The 24,475-nt window shown below is 41.0% G+C and overlaps 3 protein-coding genes across 8 annotated transcripts in view; 2 read left to right on the forward strand and 1 right to left on the reverse strand.

Moving 5' to 3' along the window:
- The window catches only part of LOC133553184 (zinc finger protein OZF-like), an 839,429-nt gene that overhangs the window by 460,875 nt on the left and 354,079 nt on the right, over window positions 1-24,475 (reverse strand). The window lies entirely within an intron of this gene.
- Window positions 1-24,475, forward strand: part of LOC133558483 (zinc finger protein OZF-like) — a 135,692-nt gene that overhangs the window by 94,730 nt on the left and 16,487 nt on the right. The window lies entirely within an intron of this gene.
- LOC133537394 (gastrula zinc finger protein XlCGF57.1-like) lies at window positions 9,798-24,430 on the forward strand. Its single transcript, XM_061878795.1, has 2 exons — window positions 9,798-10,095; window positions 22,519-24,430. The coding sequence occupies exons 1-2, from the start codon at window positions 10,002-10,004 to the stop codon at window positions 24,159-24,161; spliced, it is 1,737 nt and encodes a 578-aa protein (XP_061734779.1). The 5' UTR covers window positions 9,798-10,001; the 3' UTR covers window positions 24,162-24,430.

Here is a 24,475-nt window from a genome sequence, read left to right on the forward strand (position 1 = left end):
TCTCGCACAAGAGGTAGAACATCTCACTCTGTGTTTTCTGGAATCTATCTTTCTTTGATTATTATTTTCAACTGTTTGTAAATGTTGAAATTTATCAATAAAGATTTATTTAAAAAAAATTGGCTCCGTTTGATTGGTGAAACAGAGTCAAACGTCACCAGTGACTGCATTTGATTGGTGAAATGCAGGCATGTGATAGATTCTACTTTGAAGGTCTGTCTGACAAACCAAAACAAACAAAGCGTGCATTAACAGATTGATTAAAAACAGCGAGTTTTTTGAATGAATGATTGATTGAAACTTTTATTAGTAGATTGCACAGTTCAGTACATATTCCGTACAATTAACCACTAAATGGTGACACCCGATTAAGTTTTTCAACTTGTTTGAGTCGGGATCCACGTTAATCAATTCGTGGTCAAGTAGCGATTTAAGTCCATCATCTATCATTTAAGTCTCACCTTAAAACTCATCTGTATACTCTAGCCTTTAAATAGACCTCATTTTTAGACCAGTTGATCTGCCGCTTCTTTTCTTTGTTCTCCTATGTCCCCCCCTCCCTTGTGGAGGGGGTCCAGTCCGATGACCATGGATGAAGTACTGGCTGTCCAGAGTCGAGACCCAGGGTGGACCGCTCACCTGTGTATCGGTTGGGGACATCTCTACACTGCTGATCCGCCTCCGCTTGAGATGGTTTCCTGTGGACGGGACTCTCGCTGCTGTCTTGGATCCGCTTTGAACTGAACTCTCGTGGCTGTGTTGGAGCCACTATGGATTGAACTTTCACAGTATCATGTTAGACCCGCTCGACATCCATTGCTTTCGGTCCGTTAGAGGGGTGGGGTTGCCCACTTCTGAGGTCCTCTCCAAGGTTTCTCATAGTCAGCATTGTCACTGGCGTCCCACTGGATGTGAATTCTCCCTGCCCACTGGGTGTGAGTTTTCCTTGCCCTTTTGTGGGTTCTTCCGAGGATGTTGTAGTCGTAATGATTTGTGCAGTCCTTTGAGACATTTGTGATTTGGGGCTATATAAATAAACATTGATTGATTGATTGATTGATTGTAGATAAATGAAGCGAAGTAAAAGTAGTGTTTCTTCTCTATAAATATACTCAAGTAAAAGTAAAAGTATGTTGCATTAAAACTACTCTTAGAAGTACAATTTATCCCAAACGTTACTCAAGTAGATGTAACGGAGTAAATGTAGATGATAAAAAATTAAATCTGATAAGTCTAAGGATAAAAAGCAGAGCCTGGCGACGCATGGAATCAATATAAATGGAATACCTATATTGATATCACAAATGTGACAGAGGATAATTACCTTCAGTGGCCTGGCTGGATGTCCGATGATTCATCAGAGAGAAGTAGAATGTTGTTATATAGACTTGGTGGCTGTGCAGAGGCGTAGCATTTTTAGTTTAGTCTGTTGGTACAGCTGGCCCACCGTGACTTCACGGGGCACAGGACTGTGACTGGAATCACAAATGTCAAACTCCAAGTCTTCCATCAGTCCTTTTGATAAGTGCCCATTTGCAAAAAAACAAGCATTTGCCAACTGTCTCCAACACTTCACCCATAGTCACTGTTTTCTGGACCGACAGATTCTGTGTTCCTCCTCCTTTTCTCGTTCTAACCTGGTGATACATTCCACTCTCAAAGTGGAGCCATCCCATTTCAACCCGCCGGGTGAGTTTGGCTGCATTTTTTTGGCCCGTAGCGGTGCCTTGTACAGTGTTAGGAGTTCTTAAAGGGGAACATTATCACAATTTCAAAAGGGTTAAAAACAATAAAAATCAGTTCCCAGTGGCTTGTATCTTTTGAAGTTTTTTTCAAAATTTTACCGGTCTCAGAATATCCCTAAATAAAGCTTTAAAGTGCCTTATTTTCGGCTCTCTGCGAAGACACTGGCCATTTCCCTGTGACGTCACACAGTGCTGCCAATGTAAACAAACAATGGGAATACCACAGCAAGATATAGCGACATTAGCTCAGATTCAAACTCGGATTTCAGCGACTTAAGCGATTCAACAGATTACGCATGTATTGAAACAGATGGTTGGAGTATGAAAATATTGAAGAAGAAACTGAAGCTACTGAGCGAATAGCTATTGACGCTATTAATAGCCATAGCATGGCCGAATCGCTGCGTTAGCATCGCCGGTAAAATGTGCGGACCAAACGATCAGGACTTTCGCATCTTGTGACACTGGAGCAACTTAAATCCGTCGATTGGTAAGTGTTTTTTTCGCATTAAATGTGGGTGGAAGGAAACGTAATATAGTTGCAAATGCATCTGCAGGTTATCCATACATCTCTGTGCCATGTCTGCTTTAGCACCACCGGTAAATAGCATGTTAGCATCGATTAGCGTAGCATGTTAGCATCGATTAGCTGGCAGTCAACATCAACAAAACTCACCTTTGTGATTTCGTTGACTATCGTTGCAAATGCATCTGCAGGTTATCCATACATCTCTGTGCCATGTCTGCCTTAGGATCGCCGGTCAAATGTGGAGACACTCTGGCCCCTTCAATGGGGGTCTGGCGGCAGACACTTTGGCATCTTGGGGCCAGTGGTGCAACTTGAATCCCTCCCTGTTAGTGTTGTTACACCCTCCGACAACACACCGACGAGGCATGATGTCTCCAAGGTTCCAAAAAATAGTCAGAAAAACGGAAAATAACAGAGCTGAGACCCAGTGTTTGTAATGTGTTGAAAATGAAAATGGTGGGTGTGTTACCTCGGCGACGTCACATTCTGACGTCATCGCCTCCAGCGCGATAAACAGAAAGGCGTTTAATTTGCCAAAATTCACCCATTTAGAGTTCGGAAATCGGTAAAAAAAATAGATGGTCTTTTTTCTGCACCATCAAGGTATATATTGACGCTTACATAGGTCTGCTGATAATGTTCCCCTTTAACTTGTCTCTTCATTTCTGCATGAGGGAGGACTTCACTGTCTCTGCTCCACCCGACTCTTAATTTGTCAACAGTTCTTTGACGGCAAAATGCTCTGAGCGCAAGTCGACCCCCATATCTTTCGATATACTTTTTATATGACATTGGTGTCGATCTGTAAAAAGCAAAAAACGTTTGCTAAATGGTATTTCCTACAGTAAAATATCAACATTAAAAGTAGGCTATTTCTTACTTTATATAAAAGTTAATAAGTATCCTCACCTTGTCTTCTTTTAGTTTGTTGATGACACTTTCAGGTATATTCCGCATTTGAAGGAACATGAATAAATCTACTGCAGGCTGGCACGTGCACACATAGGGCCCCATGGGTGCTTGATCCCCTCCCCTTTTTTGCCTCGTCTTAAAAAGTGCCCTCTGCCTGTGTGTGTGTTTTTCTTTTTCTTTAAACAACATTAATAAATTCCTGTTAGGGATGTAAAAAAACAAAACAAAACAATAAAACAGCGGTACAAAAACTCCACGTTTTCTTGTAATACCGGGTTGTTTGAGCCTGCCGCTGCCGACAGAGAGAGAAAGAGAGGGCTAGTGAGTGAGTGAGAGAGAGGAGAGAGAGCCAACTGCGTGACAGTGGAGCAGCTTGAACCTGTGAGTTATGGTCTAGTCGCCGTCTACTTATTCAGCATCTAATATGGGTAATAGTTCAGAAAAACGCTGTATTATTCTATTATTCAATGTGTCAGCTTCTATTTATGCCGGACGTCGGAGCACGGCGCATCAATTCCGCACAGAGCAGAGCGGATCGTGCGGGACAGGAAGTAGTGTACAAAATACAAAATAAAACACCGGGTTAATTTTCAAAATAAAATTCACTGTGTTTACGGCGGATCACATTTCTCTCACAGTAGAGGTTTAGATATAAAGTTGTATTGCGTTGCAGTTGTTTAGTCCGAGCATTAAGTGAGAAAGACCATAAGTTACAACTTGATGGTGTTTTCATCAAGTTAAAGAAGAAGGACAGATTTTCACATTGAAGTTTTTTACATTTGGGTATTTATTTATTTTTTTTAAAGTTCATGTTGCACTGTTCAATGTTCAATATTAAAGTGCTTATCTTTAACAATAAATAGCCTAATAATAAACCAGTGTTTTGTTGCTTTTCATGTCTTCCAAGCCCAGGATAATGTGAATTAACTCATTATGACAATAATTTGTTGACAGAAAAGAAATGGCAAACACTTTTACCTACAAAGGACACACAGCTAAGTAGTTAGCTTCCTATTAGCAAATTTAATTTTACAGTCATTTCCATATTGTGTAAAGCAGTGGTTCTCAAATGGGGGTATGCGTACCCCTTGGGGTACTTGAAGGTATGCCAAGGGGTACGTGAGATTTTTGAAATAATGTTGTAAAAATAGAAACAATTCAAAAATCATTTATAAATATATTTATTGAATAATGCTTCAACAAAATATGAATGTGATTTCGTAAACTGTGGGGAGAAAAAATACAACAATGCAATATTCAGTGTTGACAGCTAGATTTTTTTGTGGACATGTTCCATAAATATTGATGTTAAAGATTTGTTTTTTGTGAAGAAATGTTTAGAATTAAGTTCATGTATCCAGATGGATCTCTATTACAATCCCCAAAGAGGACTCTTTAAGTTGATGATTACTTCCATTTGTAAAAATCTTTATTTATAATTGAATCACTTGTTTATTTTTCAACAAGTTTTTGGTTCTTCTTATATATTTTTTTCCAAATAGTACAAGAAAGACCACTACAAATGAGCAATATTTTGCACTGTTATTCAATTTAATAAGTCAGAAACTGATGGCATAGTGCTGTATTTTACTTCTTTATCTCTTTTTTTCAACCAAAATTACTTTGCTCTGATTAGGGGGTACTTGAATTCTAAAAAAAATACAGCGGGGGTACATCACTGAAAAAAGGTTGAGAACCACCGGTGTAAAGGACCAAAAAAAAAAAATGTCCTGCCCTTTTTCTGACTTTGAGCCCCTGCCCCTCTATAATCATGTGCACGTCCCTGACTGCAGCCATCCTTTTTTTTTAATAACAGGGAGCAAAACTGCTGAGCAACGGGAGATTATGGGGGAGGGGAACGTCTTTTGTTGGAAATACAGCCGAATTAACTCCTAAACTGCCATTGTAACACACACCCAGAGCCGGCCCAAGGCATAAGCCAACTAAGCGCTTGCTTAGGGCCCCGCGGCCACCAGGGGGCCCCCAAAAGCTCTGCAGATGGCCCGCACTCTTCCTGTGATTGTTGCATCTGCAGAGCGGAGCTTGTCCAAGCTCAAATTTATAAAAAAAAATACTTGAGATCTTCCATGGCTCAAGAAAGACTGAGTGGACTGGCAGTGATTAGTATTAATAACAAAGTCGGCCATCAGATTTCTTACAGTGATGTCATAAATCAATCAATCAATGTTTATTTATATAGCCCTAAATCACAAATGTCTCAAAGGACTGCACAAACCATTACGACTACAACATCCTCGGAAGAACCCACAAAAGGGCAAGGAAAACTCACACCCAGTGGGCAGGGAGAATTCACACCCAGTGGGACGCCAGTGACGATGATGACTATGAGAACCTTGGAGAGGACCTCAGATGTGGGCAACCCCCCACCCCTCTAGGGGACCGAAAGGAATGGATGTCGAGCGGGTCTAACATGATACTGTGAAAGTTCAATCCATAGTGGCTCCAACACAGCCACGAGAGAGTTCAGTTCAAGCGGATCCAAGACAGCAGCGAGAGTCCCGTCCACAGGAAACCATCCCAAGCGGAGGCGGACCAGCAGCGTAGAGATGTCCCCAACTGATACACAGGCGAGCGGTCCATCCTGGGTCCCGACACTGGACAGCCAGTACTTCGGACCGGACCCACAAGGGAGGGGGGGACAGAGGAGAAAAAGAAAAGATGCGGCAGATCAACTGGTCTAAAAAGGAGGTCTATTTAAAGGCTAGAGTATACAAATGAGTTTTAAGATGAGAATTAAATGCTTCTACTGAGGTAGCATCTCGAACTGTTACCGGGAGGGCATTCCAGAGTACTGGAGCCCGAACGGAAAACGCTCTATAGCCCGCAGACTTTTTTGGGGCTTTAGGAATCACTAATAAGCCGGAGTCTTTTGAACGCAGATTTCTTGCCGGGACATATGACGTTGCCTCCAGAAAAGCCAGGAAGCCCAGGTTTTAAGGAGTGGGTGATGAAGAACAGAGGAACAAAACTGTGATGTGATGGTGAAATGTGGGAATTAAGGTAGTTTATTTTGATTTTTTTCCTGAAAACATTTTTGCACATCGTTATGCACATTTACATAGTTTTAATATGTAGTAACTTTATATTTGTTTATTAACCGTTATGTTAACTTGTTTCAACAACACTGCCAGAGCAGCAATGAGTTTATAAAAGGTGTGTGAATGATCAACAATCAATATTATTGGCAGAAATAGAGGGCCCCAAAATCAAATTTAGCTTAGGGCCCCATGGAGGCTTGGACCGGCACTGCACACACCTCAAACCACGCGCACGCATCCAATGCTTTCTCGTGTGCACGAGAAACTTTTTAGAATAAAAAAATATATATGTGACTTTAAGGTTTTACTACTTACGTATAAAATACTACACGGTCTAGCTCCATCCTATCTTGCCGATTGTATTGTACCATATGTCCCGGCAAGAAATCTGCGTTCAAAGGACTCCGGCTTATTAGTGATTCCCAAAGCCCAAAAAAAGTCTGCGGGCTATAGAGCGTTTTCCGTTCGGGCTCCAGTACTCTGGAATGCCCTCCCGGTAACAGTTCGAGATGCTACCTCAGTAGAAGCATTTAAGTCTCACCTTAAAACTCATTTGTATACTCTAGCCTTTAAATAGACTCCCTTTTTAGACCAGTTGATCTGCCGTTTCTTTTCTTTTTCTTCTATGTCCCACTCTCCCTTGTGGAGGGGGTCCGGTCCGATCCGGTGGCCATGTACTGCTTGCCTGTGTATCGGCTGGGGACATCTCTGCGCTGCTGATCCGCCTCCGCTTGGGATGCTTTCCTGCTGGCTCCGCTGTGAACGGGACTCTCGCTGCTGTGTTGGATCCGCTTTGGACTGGACTCTCGCGACTGTGTTGGATCCATTGTGGATTGAACTTTCACAGTATCATGTTAGACCCGCTCGACATCCATTGCTTTCCTCCTCTCCAAGGTTCTCATAGTCATCATTGTCACCGACGTCCCACTGGGTCATTATTGTCACCAATGTCCCACTGGGTGTGAGTTTTCCTTGCCCTTATGTGGGCCTACCGAGGATGTCGTAGTGGTTTGTGCAGCCCTTTGAGACACTAGTGATTTAGGGCTATATAAGTAAACATTGATTGATTGATTGATTGATATATATATATATATATATATATATATATTAGGGGTGGGCAAATTAATGCGTTAATTACGCGTTAACTCATCAATCTATTAACGCCGACAATTATTTTATCGCACATTTGCCTATGTTGTTTACATGCTTTTATTTTGTTAACGCCTTTTCTTAACAAGATGGCATCTCCCGGATGTACTTCGGCGTCGAGGGGCTCTTGGTAAAGATGGAACATTTGGCAAAAATACCGGACAATTCTGCAAATGTCATGGCTGGCTTACAGCGTGGTCACTCCGGGATCACTTACGACCGCCAGACAATTCTGGATGTGGATAGATCGGGCCGTTTTGGACTGAATGATGCGTGCTTGCTAGACCGGCTAGCTAGCATGGGAATACTTTGCCGGCTACATCCAGCGGCCTGTGAAGCAGCGGAGTATATGTGTTGTCTGTCTATTTATCAATAATGCAGACCAGGAGTGTTGGCTGAGTTCTTAACGTTTGCTTTCAGAGCGTGCATATCACAACACACAAGATGCCGTCATGGCGACACAACCTATACCGGGCTACCGCGCATGCTCCTCACTCCTGTTGCATGCTGGGTAGAGTAGTTCTTTTATTCCCTGGCGCATAACATCACAATATAGTACCATGTATATGCGTTCAGTTTATCAAAGCACCAAGCAAACAATCGAAAAATTCCCATCATATCAATTCCTAGATATGGTCATAATTATTTTAAGTGCACTACGCAGAATAAAGACAACATTATTAATATTGCTACTACGGATAATTTGATCAAAAATTCCCTAAAACAGCCCACTACCTATAATATAGGTTTTTTAAACATAAGATCCCTGATAAAAAAAAATGTTTCTGCTGTTACCTCAGAAATTGCCTGTTCAGATGTTATGATTGTGGCTCAGAGATTTGTATGTAGATTATATTTATTTTCCATAACAAACAGGATAACTTAAATACCCTGGCAGTGGCAATAAGCTTAAATGTTTGTATTTACATTTTTGGAGTTGATTTTCATCAAATATGCTATTTAACTGCTACTGTTTAACAAGGACTGATTTAAATTGTGTTTGCACAACAAATGTTTTGGCGCTTTTGTTCATGTGGGAGAATATTCCAATAAAGGTGCACTACACACTACTTTTGAATTCATTATTGGGCTTTGCGTATACAATGCAGTTAATCGCGATTAATCGGAGAAGTAGTGCGATTAATTGTTTTAATCGTTGCCCAGCCCTAATATATATATATATATATATTTTTTTTTTCTAAAAAGTTTCTCGTGGCCACGAGATAGTTTCTCTATTAAAAAAAAAATTATATATATATATATATATATATATATATATATTATTTTCTTTTATTCTAAAAAGTTTCTCGTGGCCACGAGATAGTTTCTCGTGCGCACGAGTTTCAAGTCTAAAAAAAAAAAAAAAAAAAATATCCCTTTATAGGGGCTCCGTATGTTACAGTGCACTTGACCATAAAAAATGTAATAATCATAGTTTGAGTTTGTGCCAAATTTGAGGAAAATCTATCAAAGAAGTCTTGAGATATGGCTTTAACAATGTGCTAAGTTAAGACAAAATAACAAAAGAATATATATATAAAAATACCCAAGACCTGCTGTGACATCAACACGTTGTTTTGTTCATGTAAATCTTGTTTTACACCATATTGTGTACAGATTCTAAACTGTAATGCAGTTTTTGTTGTTTTTCCTTTTTTCGGCATTATTCGATATTTTGACTGTTGTCAACCATTTTTGGCCAAAGTGTTCTATATTTTATTTTATTTTTTTTACTTCCTCTCATAACACAGTGTCTACTGAAAATTTTAATGTACAAAACATTATTTTTAAGCAAAATGTACCATGTTTATGTTCAATTGTACAGGTGGCTATTCACTTACTTTGAAGCGTTTTTTTTCATTTGTTTTGTAGCGAGCTGAATGTAGATAAATGGAGCGGAGTAAAATTAGCGTTTCTTCTCTATAAATATACTCAACTAAAAGTAAAAGTATGTTGCATTAAAACTACTCTTAGAAGTACAATTTATCCCAAAAGTTACTCAAGTAGACGTAACCGAGTAAATGTAGCGTGTTACTACCCCCCTCTGCAAGTCATCCTTCAATGAGGATATTACTGATAAAAGTCAAGAGGAGAAAAACGTCAAAAGGGTGAAATGCTATAATGTTGAAAATGTATACTGGGGTAGTGTGACTTTCACACTTTCACAAGACTTACTTTGTCTAACAACTTGCCGTTTGCTTGAACTCACTAAAAGACAGAATACAACATTGTCCATTTTTGTTGAATTTCTATCTCCAAAGTATTTTCATATCAAAAATGTTCTCGCGATAAGGAGCACTTCAATTATAAGCCAGAAATGTAAGAAGAGATGAAAAGGGCCGCTAGTTGTTTAAAAGTTATTTTATTTTTTAAAGTGCAGTTGTCGACCGGAAGTTGCACAATTTTGGCGCATGCGCAAACACATCGGCAAAGCGGAAAGTCCAAGATGGCGGACTAAGCGGCGTGGCTTTCTGGAGAAGTTTCACATTTACGATCTTATAGATTCAAATACCTCAACTATTTGCCTTTTCTTAAGCTCACCACACGGACTTTGAGTGTGGAGCGACGGCGTGTTACCTGAAGTGAAGATTGAAGACGTGATAGAAGATGGACGACTACTGCTATGCTAAGATGGTGACGTCATGTCAAAGAGAAAGTGAAAGAGAATCAAAGGAGAACAATCTGAAAAGCGAAGATGAAGGTGAGTGTGTTGCGTTCCCTAATTTGAAAGTTATTTCAATTACAAGCTTTTAAAATAGAAATTAGCCGACTTTGTTGAACAATGTAAACAACGAACCTCGATCCAAAGTGGCGGCAATCAATCAATCAATCAATGTTTACTTATATAGCCCTAAATCACTAGTGTCTCAAAGGGCTGCACAAACCACCACGACATCCTCGGTAGGAAAACTCACACCCAGTGGGACATTGGTGACAATAATGACCCAGTGGGACGTCGGTGACAATGATGACTATGAGAACCTTAGAGAGGAGGAAAGCAATGGATGTCGAGCGGGTCTAACATGATACTGTGAAAGTTCAATCCACAATGGATACAACACAGTCGCGAGAGTCCAGTCCAAAGAGGATCCAAGACACAGCAGCGAGAGTCCCGTTCACAGCGGAGCCAGCAGGAAACCATCCCAAGCGTAGGCGGACCAGCAGCGCAGAGATGTCCCCAGCCGATACACAGGCGAGCAGTACATGGCCACCGGATCGGACCGGACCCCCTCCACACGGGAGAGTGGGACATAGAAGAAAAAGAAAAGAAACGGCAGATCAACTGGTCTAAAAAGGGAGTCTATTTAAAGGCTAGAGTATACAAATGAGTTTTAAGGTGAGACTTAAATGCTTCTACTGAGGTGGCATCGCGAACTGTTACCGGGAGGGTATTCCAGAGTACTGGAGCCCGAACGGAAAATGCTCTATAGCCCGCAGACTTTTTTTGGGCTTTGGGAATCACTAATAAGCCGGAGTCCTTTGAACGCAGATTTCTTGCCGGGACATATGGTACAATACAATCGGCAAGATAAGATGGAGCTAGACCGTGTAGTATTTTATACGTAAGTAGTAAAACCTTAAAGTCACATCTTAAGTGCACAGGAAGCCAGTGCAGGTGAGCCAGTACAGGTATATATGTATGTATATATGTATATAAAGGTATATACAGTACAGGCGTAATGTGATCAAACTTTCTTGTTCTTGTCAAAAGTCTAGCAGCCGCATTTTGTACCAACTGTAATCTTTTAATGCTAGACATGGGGAGACCCGAAAATAATACGTTACAGTAATCGAGACGAGACGTAACAAACGCATGGATAATGATCTCAGCGTCTTTAGTGGACAGAATGGAGCGAATTTTAGCGATATTACGGAGATGAAAGAAGGCCGTTTTAGTAACGCTTTTAATGTGTGCCTCAAAGGAGAGAGTTGGGTCGAAGATAACACCCAGATTCTTTACCGTGTCGCCTTGTTTAATTGTTTGGTTGTCAAATGTTAGAGTTGTATTATTAAATAGAGTTCGGTGTCTAGCAGGACCGATAATCAGCATTTCCGTTTTTTTGGCGTTGAGTTGCAAAAAGTTAGCGGACATCCATTGTTTAATTTCATTAAGACACGCCTCCAGCTGACTACAATCCGGCGTGTTGGTCAGCTTTAGGGGCATGTAGAGTTGGGTGTCATCAGCATAACAGTGAAAGCTAATACCGTATTTGCGTATGATGTCACCTAGCGGCAGCATGTCTGTATACGAACCCCGTTTCCATATGAGTTGGGAAATTGTGTTAGATGTAAATACAAATGGAATATAATGATAAACAGAAAGGCGTTTAATTCGCCAAAATTCACCCATTTAGAGTTCGGAAATCGGTTAAAAAAATACATGGTCTTTTTTTCTGCACCATCAAGGTATATATTGACGCTTACATAGGTCAATCAATCAATCAATCAATGTTTATTTATATAGCCCCAAATCACAAATGTCTCAAAGGACTGCACAAATCATTACGACTACAACATCCTCGGAAGAACCCACAAAAGGGCAAGGAAAACTCACACCCAGTGGGCAGGGAGAATTCACATCCAGTGGGAGGCCAGTGACAATGCTGACTATGAGAAACCTTGGAGAGGACCTCAGATGTGGGCAACCCCCCCCCTCTAGGAGACCGAAAGCAATGGATGTCGAGCGGCTCCAACATGATACTGTGAAAGTTCAATCCATAGTGGCTCCAACACAGCCGCGAGAGTTCAGTTCAAAGCGGATCCAAGACAGCAGCGAGAGTCCCGTCCACAGGAGACCATCTCAAGCGGAGGCGGGTCAGCAGCGTAGAGATGTCCCCAATCGATACAGGCGAGCGGTCCATCCTGGGTCCCGACGAGCGGTCCATCCTGGGTCTCGACTCTGGACAGCCAGTACTTCATCCATGGTTATCGGACCGGACCCCCTCCACAAGGGAGGGGGGGACATAGGAGAAAGAAAAGAAGCGGCAGATCAACTGGTCTAAAAAGGAGGTCTATTTAAAGGCTAGAGTATACAGATGAGTTTTAAGGTGAGACTTAAATGCTTCTACTGAGGTAGCATCTCGAACTGTTACCGGGAGGGCATTCCAGAGTACTGGAGCCCGAACGGAAAACGCTCTATAGCCCGCAGACTTTTTTTGGGCTCTAGGAATCACAAATAAGCCGGAGTCTTTTGAACGCAGATTTCTTGCCGGGACATATGGTACAATACAATCGGCAAGATAGGCTGGAGCTAGACCGTGTAGTATTTTATACGTAAGTAGTAAAACCTTAAAGTCACATCTTAAGTGCACAGGAAGCCAGTGCAAGTGAGCCAGTACAGGTATATATGTATGTATATATGTATATAAAGGTATATACAGTATAGGTTCTCATAGTCATCATTGTCACCGACGTCCCACTGGGTGTGAGTTTTCCTTGCCCTTATGTGGGCCTACCGAGGATGTCGTAGTGGTTTGTGCAGCCCTTTGAGACACTAGTGATTTAGGGCTATATAAGTAAACATTGATTGATTGATTGATAGGTATATATGTATGTATATATGTATATAAAGGTATATACAGTATAGGTATATATGTATGTATATATGTATATAAAGGTATATACAGTATAGGTATATATGTATGTATATATGTATATAAAGGTATATACAGTACAGGCGTAATATGATCAAACTTTCTTGTTCTTGTCAAAAGTCTAGCAGCCGCATTTTGTACCAACTGTAATCTTTTAATGCTAGACATGGGGAGACCCGAAAATAATACGTTACAGTAATCGAGGCGAGACGTAACAAACGCATGGATATTGATCTCAGCGTCTTTAGAGGACAGAATGGAGCGAATTTTAGCGATATTACGGAGATGAAAGAAGGCCGTTTTAGTAACGCTTTTAATGTGTGACTCAAAGGAGAGAGTTGGGTCGAAGATAATACCCAGATTTTTTACCGAGTCACCTTGTTTTATTATTTGGTTGTCAAATGTTAAAGTTGTATTATTAAATAAGGTCTGCTGATAATGTTCCCCTTTAAGTCGATACAACACAATTTCACCTTTGGGAATTGTTTGATTGAACTGGACACTTTGTCTCTTCCATCCTTTTTGTGGATGGACGTACTTCTGGTGGTTTCCACCAAAATGGTAATGAGAGTGGCTACCCAACATGCGATAGCATCATTAATCCACTTCCTTGTTTTTGGCATCTCTCAGAGGTAAGGTTCTCTACGTAGGTCGGTGTCCTTCTAAGATCTTTACTGACGTTTGGGTTTTTTTCCCAGCTGCTAACCGTCTAAGACCACACTATTGATCAGACTTTGGCTCACCTTCCTGTTTGGACGTTTCCTCGTAAGAGATGACCTTTTTGCAATGTGTCAAATGTAACCCAAGTTGACCTCTCTGCTATTTTAATGGCTGTTGGTGTAGTCAGCAATACTTGGTATGGCCCCTCCCACTTGGGAGAATGCCAGTGCTTCCTTTTGATGCTCTTAATTAAAACCCAATCTCCTGGTTCCACTAATTCCAGTTCCTGTTGGGGGACAGAAACATCCTCATTAGTGTTTGTTCTTTTTGTCTTTCAAATATTTTTCTCATATAGTCTGCCAAATTTGAATCATCATCAGTTTCCCATTCATTTCTGAAATAAGGTAGTCTATATTGTCGTCCCAAAAATGTTTCATATGTTGTTAAGCCCATGGTACTCGTAATGTTTATGTACAATTTGACCAGATATAAACATTGTGTCCATGGTCTTCCTGTTTCTTCTATGCACTTTTTAACCTATTTTTAATTGTTCCATTCATTCTTTCTACTAACGCTGCACTTTGGGGATGATATGCACAGTGATTTTTCAATTCTATATGGAACATAGTACTTATCTTTTTTATTATTTGGTTTACAAAGTGTGCCCCATTATCACTGGTAATTATTTCTGGGATCCCGTATCTTGGTATTATGTCTTTGAACAATGCTTTTGCTACTGTTAAAGGGGAACATTATCACAATTTCAAAAGGGTTAAAAACAATAAAAATCAGTTCCCACTGGCTTGTTGTATTTTTTGAAGTTTTTTTTCAAAATCTTACCGGTCCCGGAATATCCCTAAATAAAGCTTTAAAGTGCCTTATTTTCACTATCTTCGAAACCACTATCCATTTCCCTGTGATGTCATACAGGGCTGCCAATACAAACAAACAATGACGAATAGCACAGCAAGATATAGCGACATTAGCTCGGATTCAGACTCGGATTTCAGCGGCTTAAGCGATTGAACAGATTACGCATGTATTGAAACAGATGGTCGGAGTATGGAGGCAGATAGCGAAAACGAAATTGAAGCTATTGAGCAAATAGCTATTGGCGCTATTCGGCCATAGCGTGGGTGTACCTAATGAAGTGGCTCATAGCATGGCTGCCTTATTAGCATCGCCGGTAAAATGTGCGGACCAAACGATCAGGACTTTCGCATCTTGTGACACTGGAGCAACTTAAATCCGTCGATTGGTAAGTGTTTGTTTCACATTAAATGTGGGTATCTAGTTTCAAATGTACATACAGCTAGCGTAAATAGCATGTTAGCATTGATTAGCATAGCATGTTAGCATCGATTAGCTGGCAGTCATGCCGTGACCAAATATGTCTGATTAGCACATAAGTCAACAACATCAACAAAACTCACCTTTGTGATTTCGTTGACTATCGTTGCAAATGCATCTGCAGGTTATCCATACATCTCTGTGCCATGTCTGTCTTAGCATCGCCGGTCAAATGTGGAGACACTCTGGCACATTCAATGGGGGTCTGGCGGGAGATTTCTTGCCAGTGGTGCAACTTGAATCCCTCCCTGTTAGTGTTGTTACACCCTCCGACAACACACCGACGAGGCATGATGTCTCCAAGGTTCCAAAAAATAGTCGAAAAAATGGAAAATAACAGAGCTGAGACCCGGTGTTTGTAATGTGAAAATGAATATGGCGGCTGTGTTACCTCGGTGACGTCACGTTCTGATGTCATCGCTGAAAGACCAATAAACAGAAAGGCGTTTAATTTGCCAAAATTCAACCATTTAGAGTTCGGAAATCGGTTAAAAAAATACATGGTCTTTTTTCTGCACCATCAAGGTATATATTGATGCTTGCATAGGTCTGCTGATAATGTTCCCCTTTAAAGCATCTGGTTTTTAGTTGGAGTTGATTCAATCAATTTTGAAAATGCATCTATTATGACCAGGCAATATTTCTTTCTTTCACTTTGGTTTAATTGAATATAATCCATATGTATTACTTGAAACGGATATTGCGGTTCGGGAAATTTCCCTCGTCTCGGTCGTAAGTGACCCTATGGATTGTGTTTGGCACATGTCAAACATACACGACAAATTTTTTTTTAATAAGCATAGCTCAGTTGGCAGAGTGGCCGTGTCAGCAACTTGAGGGTTGCAGGTTCGATTCCCGCTTGTGCCATCGTAGTTACTGCCGTTGTGTCCTTGGGCAAGACACTTTACCCACCTGCTCCCAGTGCCACCCACACTGGTTTAAATGTAACTTAGATATTGGGTGTCACTATGTAAAGCGCTTTGAGTCACTTGAGAAAAAGCGCTATATAAATATAATTCACTTCACTTCACTTAAGATTTGTAACCATACGTTGTGTAACTTTGGTTAACCTGTCCAAACCACCCCCCCTTTTGAGACATGGGACAGCCCATGTCTCAATATTGCTACCCATTTGTATAGGTTTTTATTTATTTATTTATTTATTTATTTTTTTTTTAGGATAGGTTTTCCCTCTGGTCATTTAAAGGGGAACATTATCACAATTTCAAAAGGGTTAAAAACAATAAAAATCAGTTCCCAGTGGCTTGTTGTATTTTTTGAAGTTTTTTTCAAAATTTTACCGGTCTCGGAATATCCCTAAATAAAGCTTTAAAGTGCCTTATTTTCGGCTCTCTGCGAAGACACTGGCCATTTCCCTGTGACGTCACACAGTGCTGTCAATGTAAACAAACAATGGGAATACCACAGCAAGATATAGTGACATTAGCTCGGATTCAAACTCGGATTTCAGCGATTTAAGCGATTCAACAGATTACGCATGTATTGAAACAGATGGTTGGAGTATGAAAATATTGAAGAAGAAACTGAAGCCATTGAGTGAATAGCTATTGACGCTATTCATAGCCATAGCATGGCCGAATAGCTGCGTTAGCATCGCCGGTAAAATGTGCGGACCAAACGATCGGGACTTTCGCATCTTTTGACACTGGAGCAACTTAAATCTGTCGATTGGTAAGTGGGTTTTTTTTGCATTAAATGTGGGTGGAAGGAAACGTAATATAGTTGCAAATGCATCTGCAGGTTATCCATACATCTCTGTGCCATGTCTGCCTTAGCATCGCCGGTCAAATGTGGAGACACTCTGGCACATTCAATGGGGGTCTGGCGGCAGACACTTTGGCATCTTGGGGCCAGTGGTGCAACTTGAATCCCTCCCTGTTAGTGTTGTTACACCCTCCGACAACACACCGTCGAGGCATGATGTCTCCAAGGTTCCAAAAAATAGTCAAAAAAACGGAAAATAACAGAGCTGAGACCCGGTGTTTGTAATGTGTTGAAAATGAAAATGGTGGGTGTGTTACCTTTGCGAAGTCACATTCTGACGTCATCGCCTCCAGCACGATTAACAGAAAGGCGTTTAATTTGCCAAAATTCACCCATTTAGAGTTTGGAAATCGGTTAAAAAAATAGATGGTCTTTTTTCTGCACCATCAAGGTATATATTGACGCTTACATAGGTCTGCTGATAATGTTCCCTTTTAACCGAGCACGCAACATTTTCTATTTTTGCCCCCTTGTTTTTTCCAAGATTTGATTTCATTCTCTGGGTTTATTTGTTGCATATCTTGTACAAACAATCTTGTTCTATATGTTTGTTTCAAAATAATATGTGTAACGGATACCACATTATGTTAAATTTTTGATTAATTTCCTCTGGTATTGTTACTGCTGCTGCCTGCACACTTTCAGTATCCGAGTACAGATATGTAACTGTGGCGCTGACTGCTGACAATATCATAAGAGTGTGGCTTTCATTGGCTGTTTATCAGGCACTGCCAAGGTATAGTAATAAAATGGTTGTCCTGCACCTTGGAAAACTATTGCATTACTTTCTGATAATTGGAATTGTCTTTTTACCTCTAGCTTTCCACTAGGGTCTGTTATCAGTGCCAATTTCAATTTGGTCAATCCACCTCTACCCAATAAGTTCATTGGACAATTTGGGTATCATAAAATCGTCAATTTGCATGTCTCTCCCTCAGGGTCTCTTATCCAAACTAGCTCAGATTCACTGACTAGAGTTACTTGTCCATTTGCAACTTTAACTCCCACCGTGTGTCTTGACAAATGTGAACCTGGTATTAATTCTTTACAAACTGTCTTGCATGCTCCGGATTCACACAAGAAAGTCATTTGCTTTTCGTTTACCATTAGTTCGATCTGTGGGCTTTTTGTGTCTAATGCAAATATTTCCTGTATGTTTAAACTGACTTCTATTTCTTTTTGGCAGTCAAGTTCCAACTCTGTCATGTGAGAATCTGATTTAGTTATGCTTGTTTTTGTCTTTTTGGGCAGTCACGTGCAATGTGAGCGTCTTCCCCACAACTCCAGCACCCTGTTTGATATGCAAATTGTCTTCCCCCGGCCTCTAAAGCCTCCTATTGAACTGACCTCGTCTTTCCTGACCTCCCCCACTTCTTCCTGTGTTTTGATAAGACGTGTTACTGTCCTGATCTAACAGGAAAGTGTCTTTTGTTGCTTATACATGTTTTTGTTTCTCTTTCACTACTTTTTCCGCATGAAGTGCATGGTTTATAAATTCTTCTAATGTGCCTGTTGCCATTTCTATGTAATGTTTGGTTACCCATGCATGTATAGCTGGTTTAGACCCAGCGTGGATGGCATTTTTGAATTGTTGCTGATAAGCTCCTTGAGGTGAATTATCTTCCACCAATCCACTGTGTGCTTCAAACACTTTAGTCACACGTACTCGATATTCATTCAAAGTTTCATCAACTTTTCGCTTAGTTCTTCCTATTTATGTATAATTTGCTCTCATTCTGTATCTGTTGCGTGCTCGGTTAATCAACCCTTCTACTTGATGGTGTAATTCTAAGCTGTTATAAGGCAAGGGTTGATTACGGCCATTGTTGGGTGTCCAGTCCCCTCTGACTTTTATTTTGCTTACTTTGTATCCTTCAATCAATCAATCAATGTTTACTTATATAGCCCTAAATCACTAGTGTCTCAAAGGGCTGCACAAACCACAACAGGAACCACTACCACATCCTCGGTAGGCCCACATAAGGGCAAGGAAAACTCACACCCAGTGGGACGCCGTGACAATGATGACTATGAGAACCTTGGAGAGGAGGAAAGCAATGGATGTCGAGCGGGTCTAACATGATGCTGTGAAAGTTCAATCCATAATGGATTCAACACAGTCGCGAGAGTCCAGTTCATAGTGGATCCAACACAGCAGCGAGAGTCCCGTTCACAGCGGAGCCGGCAGGAAACCATCCCAAGCGGAGGCGGATCAGCAGCGCAGACATGTCCCCAGCCGATACACAGGCAAGCAGTACATGGACACCGGATTGGACCGGACCCCCTCCACAAGGGAGAGTGGGACATAGGAGAAAAAGAAAAGAAACGGCAGATCAATTGGTCTAAAAAGGGAGTCTATTTAAAGGCTAGAGTATACAAATGAGTTTTAAGGTGAGACTTAAATGCTTCTACTGAGGTGGCATCTCGAACTGTTACCGGGAGGGCATTCCAGAGTACTGGAGCCCGAATCGAAAACGCTCTATAGCCCGCAGACTTTTTTTGGGCTTTGGGAATAACTAATAAGCCAGAGTCCTTTGAACGCAGATTTCTTGCCGGGACATATGGTACAATACAATCGGCAAGATTGGATGGAGCTAGACCGTGTAGTATTTTAAACGTAAGTAGTAAAACCTTAAAGTCACATCTTAAGTGCACAGGAAGCCAGTGCAGGTGAGCCAGTATAGGTATATATGTATGTATATATGTATATAAAGGTATATACAGTATGCTAGACATGGGGAGACCCGAAAATAATACGTTACAGTAGTCGAGGCGAGACGTAACAAACGCATGGATAATGATCTCAGCGTCTTTAGTGGACAGAATGGAGCGAATTTTAGCGATATTACGGAGATGAAAGAAGGCCGTTTTAGTAACGCTTTTAATGTGTGACTCAAAGGAGAGAGTTGGGACGAAGATAATACCCAGATTTTTTACTGTGTCGCCTTGTTTAATTGTTTGGTTGTCAAATGATAGAGTTGTATTATTAAATAGAGGTCGGTGTCTAGCAGGACCGATAATCAGCATTTCCGTTTTTTTGGCGTTGAGTTGCAAAAAGTTAGCGGACATCCATTGTTTAATTTCTGACTACAATCCGGCGTGTTGGTCAGCTTTAGGGGCATGTAGAGTTGGGTGTCATCAGCATAGCAGTGAAAGCTAACACCGTATTTGCGTATGATGTCACCTAGCGGCAGCATGTAGATGCTGAAGAGTGCAGGGCCAAGGACCGAACCCTGGGGAACTCCACACGTTACCTTAACATAGTCCGAGGTCACATTGTTATGGGAGACACACTGCATCCTGTCAGTAAGATAAGAGTTAAACCAAGACAGGGCTAAGTCTGACATACCAATTCGTGTTTTGATACGTTCTAATAAAATATTATGATCGACGGTATCAAGAGCAGCGCTAAGATCGAGGAGCAGCAACATAGATGACGTCCATCGTTAGCAATAGATCATTAGTCATTTTTGCGAGGGCTGTTTCCGTGGAGTGATTTGCCCTGAAACCGGATTGAAAGGTTTCACATAGATTGTTAGACGCTAAGTGTTCATTTAACTGCTCCGCAACAATTTTTTCGAGGATTTTTTAAATAAAAGGAAGGTGAGACACCGGTCGGTAGTTTACCATGAGGTCAGGATCGAGGTTAGGTCGTTTAAGAAGAGGATAAATAACCGCTTTTTTGAATGCTAGGGGAACAGTGCCCGAGGAGAGTGATAAGTTTATAATATTTAGCACTGATGGACCTAATAATACAAAGAGCTCCTTGATCAGTTTCCCAGGAAGAGGGTCAAGTAAACATGTTGTTTGTTTTATTCCATTTACACGTTGTAACAATTCCTCTAATGTTATTTCCTCAAAACAAGAGAAACAATTTTGGAGGGCTATGCTATGCGTCGCAACCCTTGGTCACACGCTTTTCCATGCATCGTTACACCGTTTTTTTAGAAAAAAATTATCTTACCCACTGGCTGTCTTCACCTCTTCTTCGGAATACCGTCAACCGTCGGACTCCAATGGACGAGCTGACAACCGGCCTTTGAAAAGGGTTACTTAGGAATCCTCCTAGAGAGGTCCTGCCGTGGCCACGGTCTTCCTGGATCTCCGCTGACGTCCGCTGGAATCCTTAGGTATATTGGTATCCGGCTCGAAGGACCAAGTTAACGTCAGTGTCAAATAGCATGAGACATTATGAAGACACCAAAAAAGAAAATAGAAGACAAACCAGTGATTGCTTTTCCCGTACGAGGAGAGAAACTGGAGCAAGTTGTCAGTTACAGCCTCCTAATTTACTCTGAAACTTTCTCCAGTCTCCTCGCCTTTTTAATTAATTCAGGGGAGCCCTGCAGTACACACACACACACACACAGCTGCACTCAGGGAGGGGGATTTAAAGCTGTGCTGGATACCTAACCCCTGTGCTGAGAACTAAACACAGGCAAATACATAGCAATAAAAGGATTAGCAACTTTCTGCATTGCTCTGGCCCATCTGCAAATTCCTCGTTTAAGTGGGTAGGTCAACTTAAGTTCAATCTAACTCCAAGTTTCCTTTCTACTTGTCTACTCAATGCACAAAACAATCATATTTGAATAAAATTAGATAACTTATTTACAATTAATGCAACAGTGTGTGTGTGTGTGTGTGTGTGTGTGTGTGTGTGTGTGTGTGTGTGTGTGTGTGTGTGTGTGTGTGTGTGTGTGTGTGTGTGTGTGTGTGTGTGTGTGTGTGTGTGAAACTATCATTGCTACTTTATCTTTAAAGGATTTGGCGTGGTCACGTGAGCTGCACATGACACATCATTGGCTGGCTTACTGCCACCTCATGAGATGTAGCCGCTGCGCATGGATAGATAAATAGAACGAACGAACAAACTTTATTGATTCCTTCAGGAGAGTTCCTTCAGGAAAATAAAAATTCCAGCAGCAGCTTACAGAGTTGACATCAATTTAAAAAGTAAATAATGGGGGATTAAATGGAAACAAAATAGAAAAATATTACAATAAGAATAACAAGCAACAATGGGAATAAAAATATAACAGTAAAATAAGAATATGACAAGAGAAACTAGGCAGTAGTGACCATGTTATGAAAAAGTATTGCACTGTATAGCATCGATCCAACGAATCCATGGCTAAATTAATCGCCAGCTAATTTTATAATCGATTTCAATCAATTAGTTGTTGCAGCACTAGTGAGCAAGTTGTAACTAAGCGACGGCCTCGTCCTTCCGACCAAAGAGCGGAGCTTTATGGACCCAGTGTTACCCCCGACAAAACATGGGCCCTGGAGGGAAGGTCTCCCCTGCGCTCCTCGACCACGGTCTGGGAGCCCACAAACAGGAAAGGTGTAAAGCAACCCTTGCAGAGCGGCGGCTCCCTGTTTAAAGTGTCACCTTTATTGTTAGTTTAGAAGCCCAAATACCTCCATATTGCACTTCACACACCCTCTTTATTAACCAGTAGAATTGTCCTTTGTTGCCTTTCTTCCTCTCCACGATGTTATTGCTTGTATGCACTTTGTGTGTGCGTTTTGACACACTCAACATCATGTAGTCACCGCCGCACAGCGGTATTCAGATGAAAGAACGGTACCCGTACTTTTCAAAGGTGCTATAGTTCTTATTTCTATTGATTAGTACCACAATACTTTATTAGTAGCAGTATACTGTACAACCCTACTACACACACATACAGTACAGAGAAAAAAGTGTTGTTGTTTTTTTTGTCTTGCAGACATCCAGCAGCTGATGGGTAATCCAGAAGAAGTTTCCCCTCAGTCAGGGGGGAGCTCCACTTTGAAGCAGGAGACTCCACAACCACCCTGCATTAAAAAGGAAGAGGAGGAACTCTTCATCACTCAGGAGGGAGAGTGTCTTCTAGGACGAGAGGAAGCTGATTACACCAAGTTTCCACAGACTATTGTCTCTGTGAAGACTGAAGATGATGAAGAGAAACCACAAGTAGACAACCTCTTAGCTCCACTATCAGATAGTGAGGCTGAAGACGAGGTTGAAGAACCTTTGAGCAGCGATACAGACTGTGAAGGTGATATGAGGACTCACACTGACAACAAACACTCTGAATGCTCTTCAAAGAAGAGAGGTGAAACATGTTTGAGCTGCTCAGTTTGTGCTGAAAGTTTTACTCAAAAAAGCCATTTGACTCAACACATGAGAACACACACAGGAGAAAAAACATTTAAGTGTTCAGTTTGTGGCAAAAGCTTTTCTCGAAATAAATCTTTGACTCAACACATGAGAACACACACAGGAGAAAAAACATTTAAGTGTTCAGTTTGTGGCAAAGGCTTTTCTCAAAATGGCAATTTGACTCAACACATGAGAACACACAAAGGGGAAAAACCATTTAATTGTTCAGTTTGTGGCAAAAGCTTTTCTCAAAATGGCATTTTGACTCGACACATGAGAACACACACAGGTGAAAAACCATTTAACTGCTCAGTTTGTGGCAAAAGCTTTTCTCAAAATGGCAGTTTGACTCAACACATGAGAACACACACAGGAGAAAGATCATATAAGTGTTCAGTTTGTGGCAAAAGCTTTTCTCAAAATAGCTATATGACTCAACACATGAGAACACACACAGGTGAAAAACCTTTTAACTGCTCAGTTTGTGGCAAAAGCTTTTCTCAAAATAGCCATTTGACTAAACACATAAGAACGCACACAGGAGAAAAACCATTTGACTGTTCAGTTTGTGGCAAACGCTTTTCTCAAAATAGCTCTTTGACTGAACACATGACAACACACACAGGAGAAAAAATATCCAAGTGTTCAGTTTGTGGCAAAAGCTTTTCTCGAATTAGCTTTATGACTCGTCACATGAGCACACACACAGGAGAAAAAACATTTAAGTGTTCAGTTTGTGGAAAAAGCTTTTCTCGAAATAGCCATTTGACTCGTCACATGAGAACACACACTGGAGAAAAAACATTTAAGTGTTCAGTTTGTGACAAAAGCTTTTCTCGAAATAGCCTGTTGACTAAACACCTGAGAACACACACAGGAGATAAACCGTTTAATTGTTCAGTTTGCGGCAAAAGCTTTTCTCAAAGTGGCTCTTTGACTGGACACATGATAACACACACAGGTAAAAAACCATTTAGTTGTTCAGTGTGCTTTAAAAGGTTCACACATAAAGCAGACGCAGTAAAACACATGAGAACACACACAAGAGAAAAAATAACAAAGTGTTCAGTTTGTGGCAAAAACTTTTCTCGAAATAGCTTAATGACTCGTCACATGAGAACACACACAGGAGAAAAACCATTTAAGTGTTCAGTTTGTGGCAAAAGCTTTTCTCGAAAAAGCCATTTGTCTCGTCACATGACAATACACTGGAGACAAAACATTTAAGTGCTCAGTTTGTGACAAAAGCTTTTTCTCAAAGTGGCTCTTTGACTGGACACATGCGAACACACACAGGTGAAAAACCATTTAGTTGTTCAGTGTGCTGTAAAAGGTTCACACATAAAGCAGACACACAAGAACACACAAGGGAAAATAAGCAATAAGCTATTTGGTTTGTGGTATGTTGCTCATATGTGGCGACATCCACCCTACCCAGGACCTCCTCACTGCTTCTTTCACAAATATCTGAGGTATTCATACAAACTTGGATTATTTGAAGCATAATCTTAACTACTCATGACCCCATGTCTTCTCTGTAT

Source organism: Nerophis ophidion, linkage group LG01 (assembly GCF_033978795.1).
Source record: "Nerophis ophidion isolate RoL-2023_Sa linkage group LG01, RoL_Noph_v1.0, whole genome shotgun sequence".
Taxonomy (NCBI): domain Eukaryota; kingdom Metazoa; phylum Chordata; class Actinopteri; order Syngnathiformes; family Syngnathidae; genus Nerophis; species Nerophis ophidion.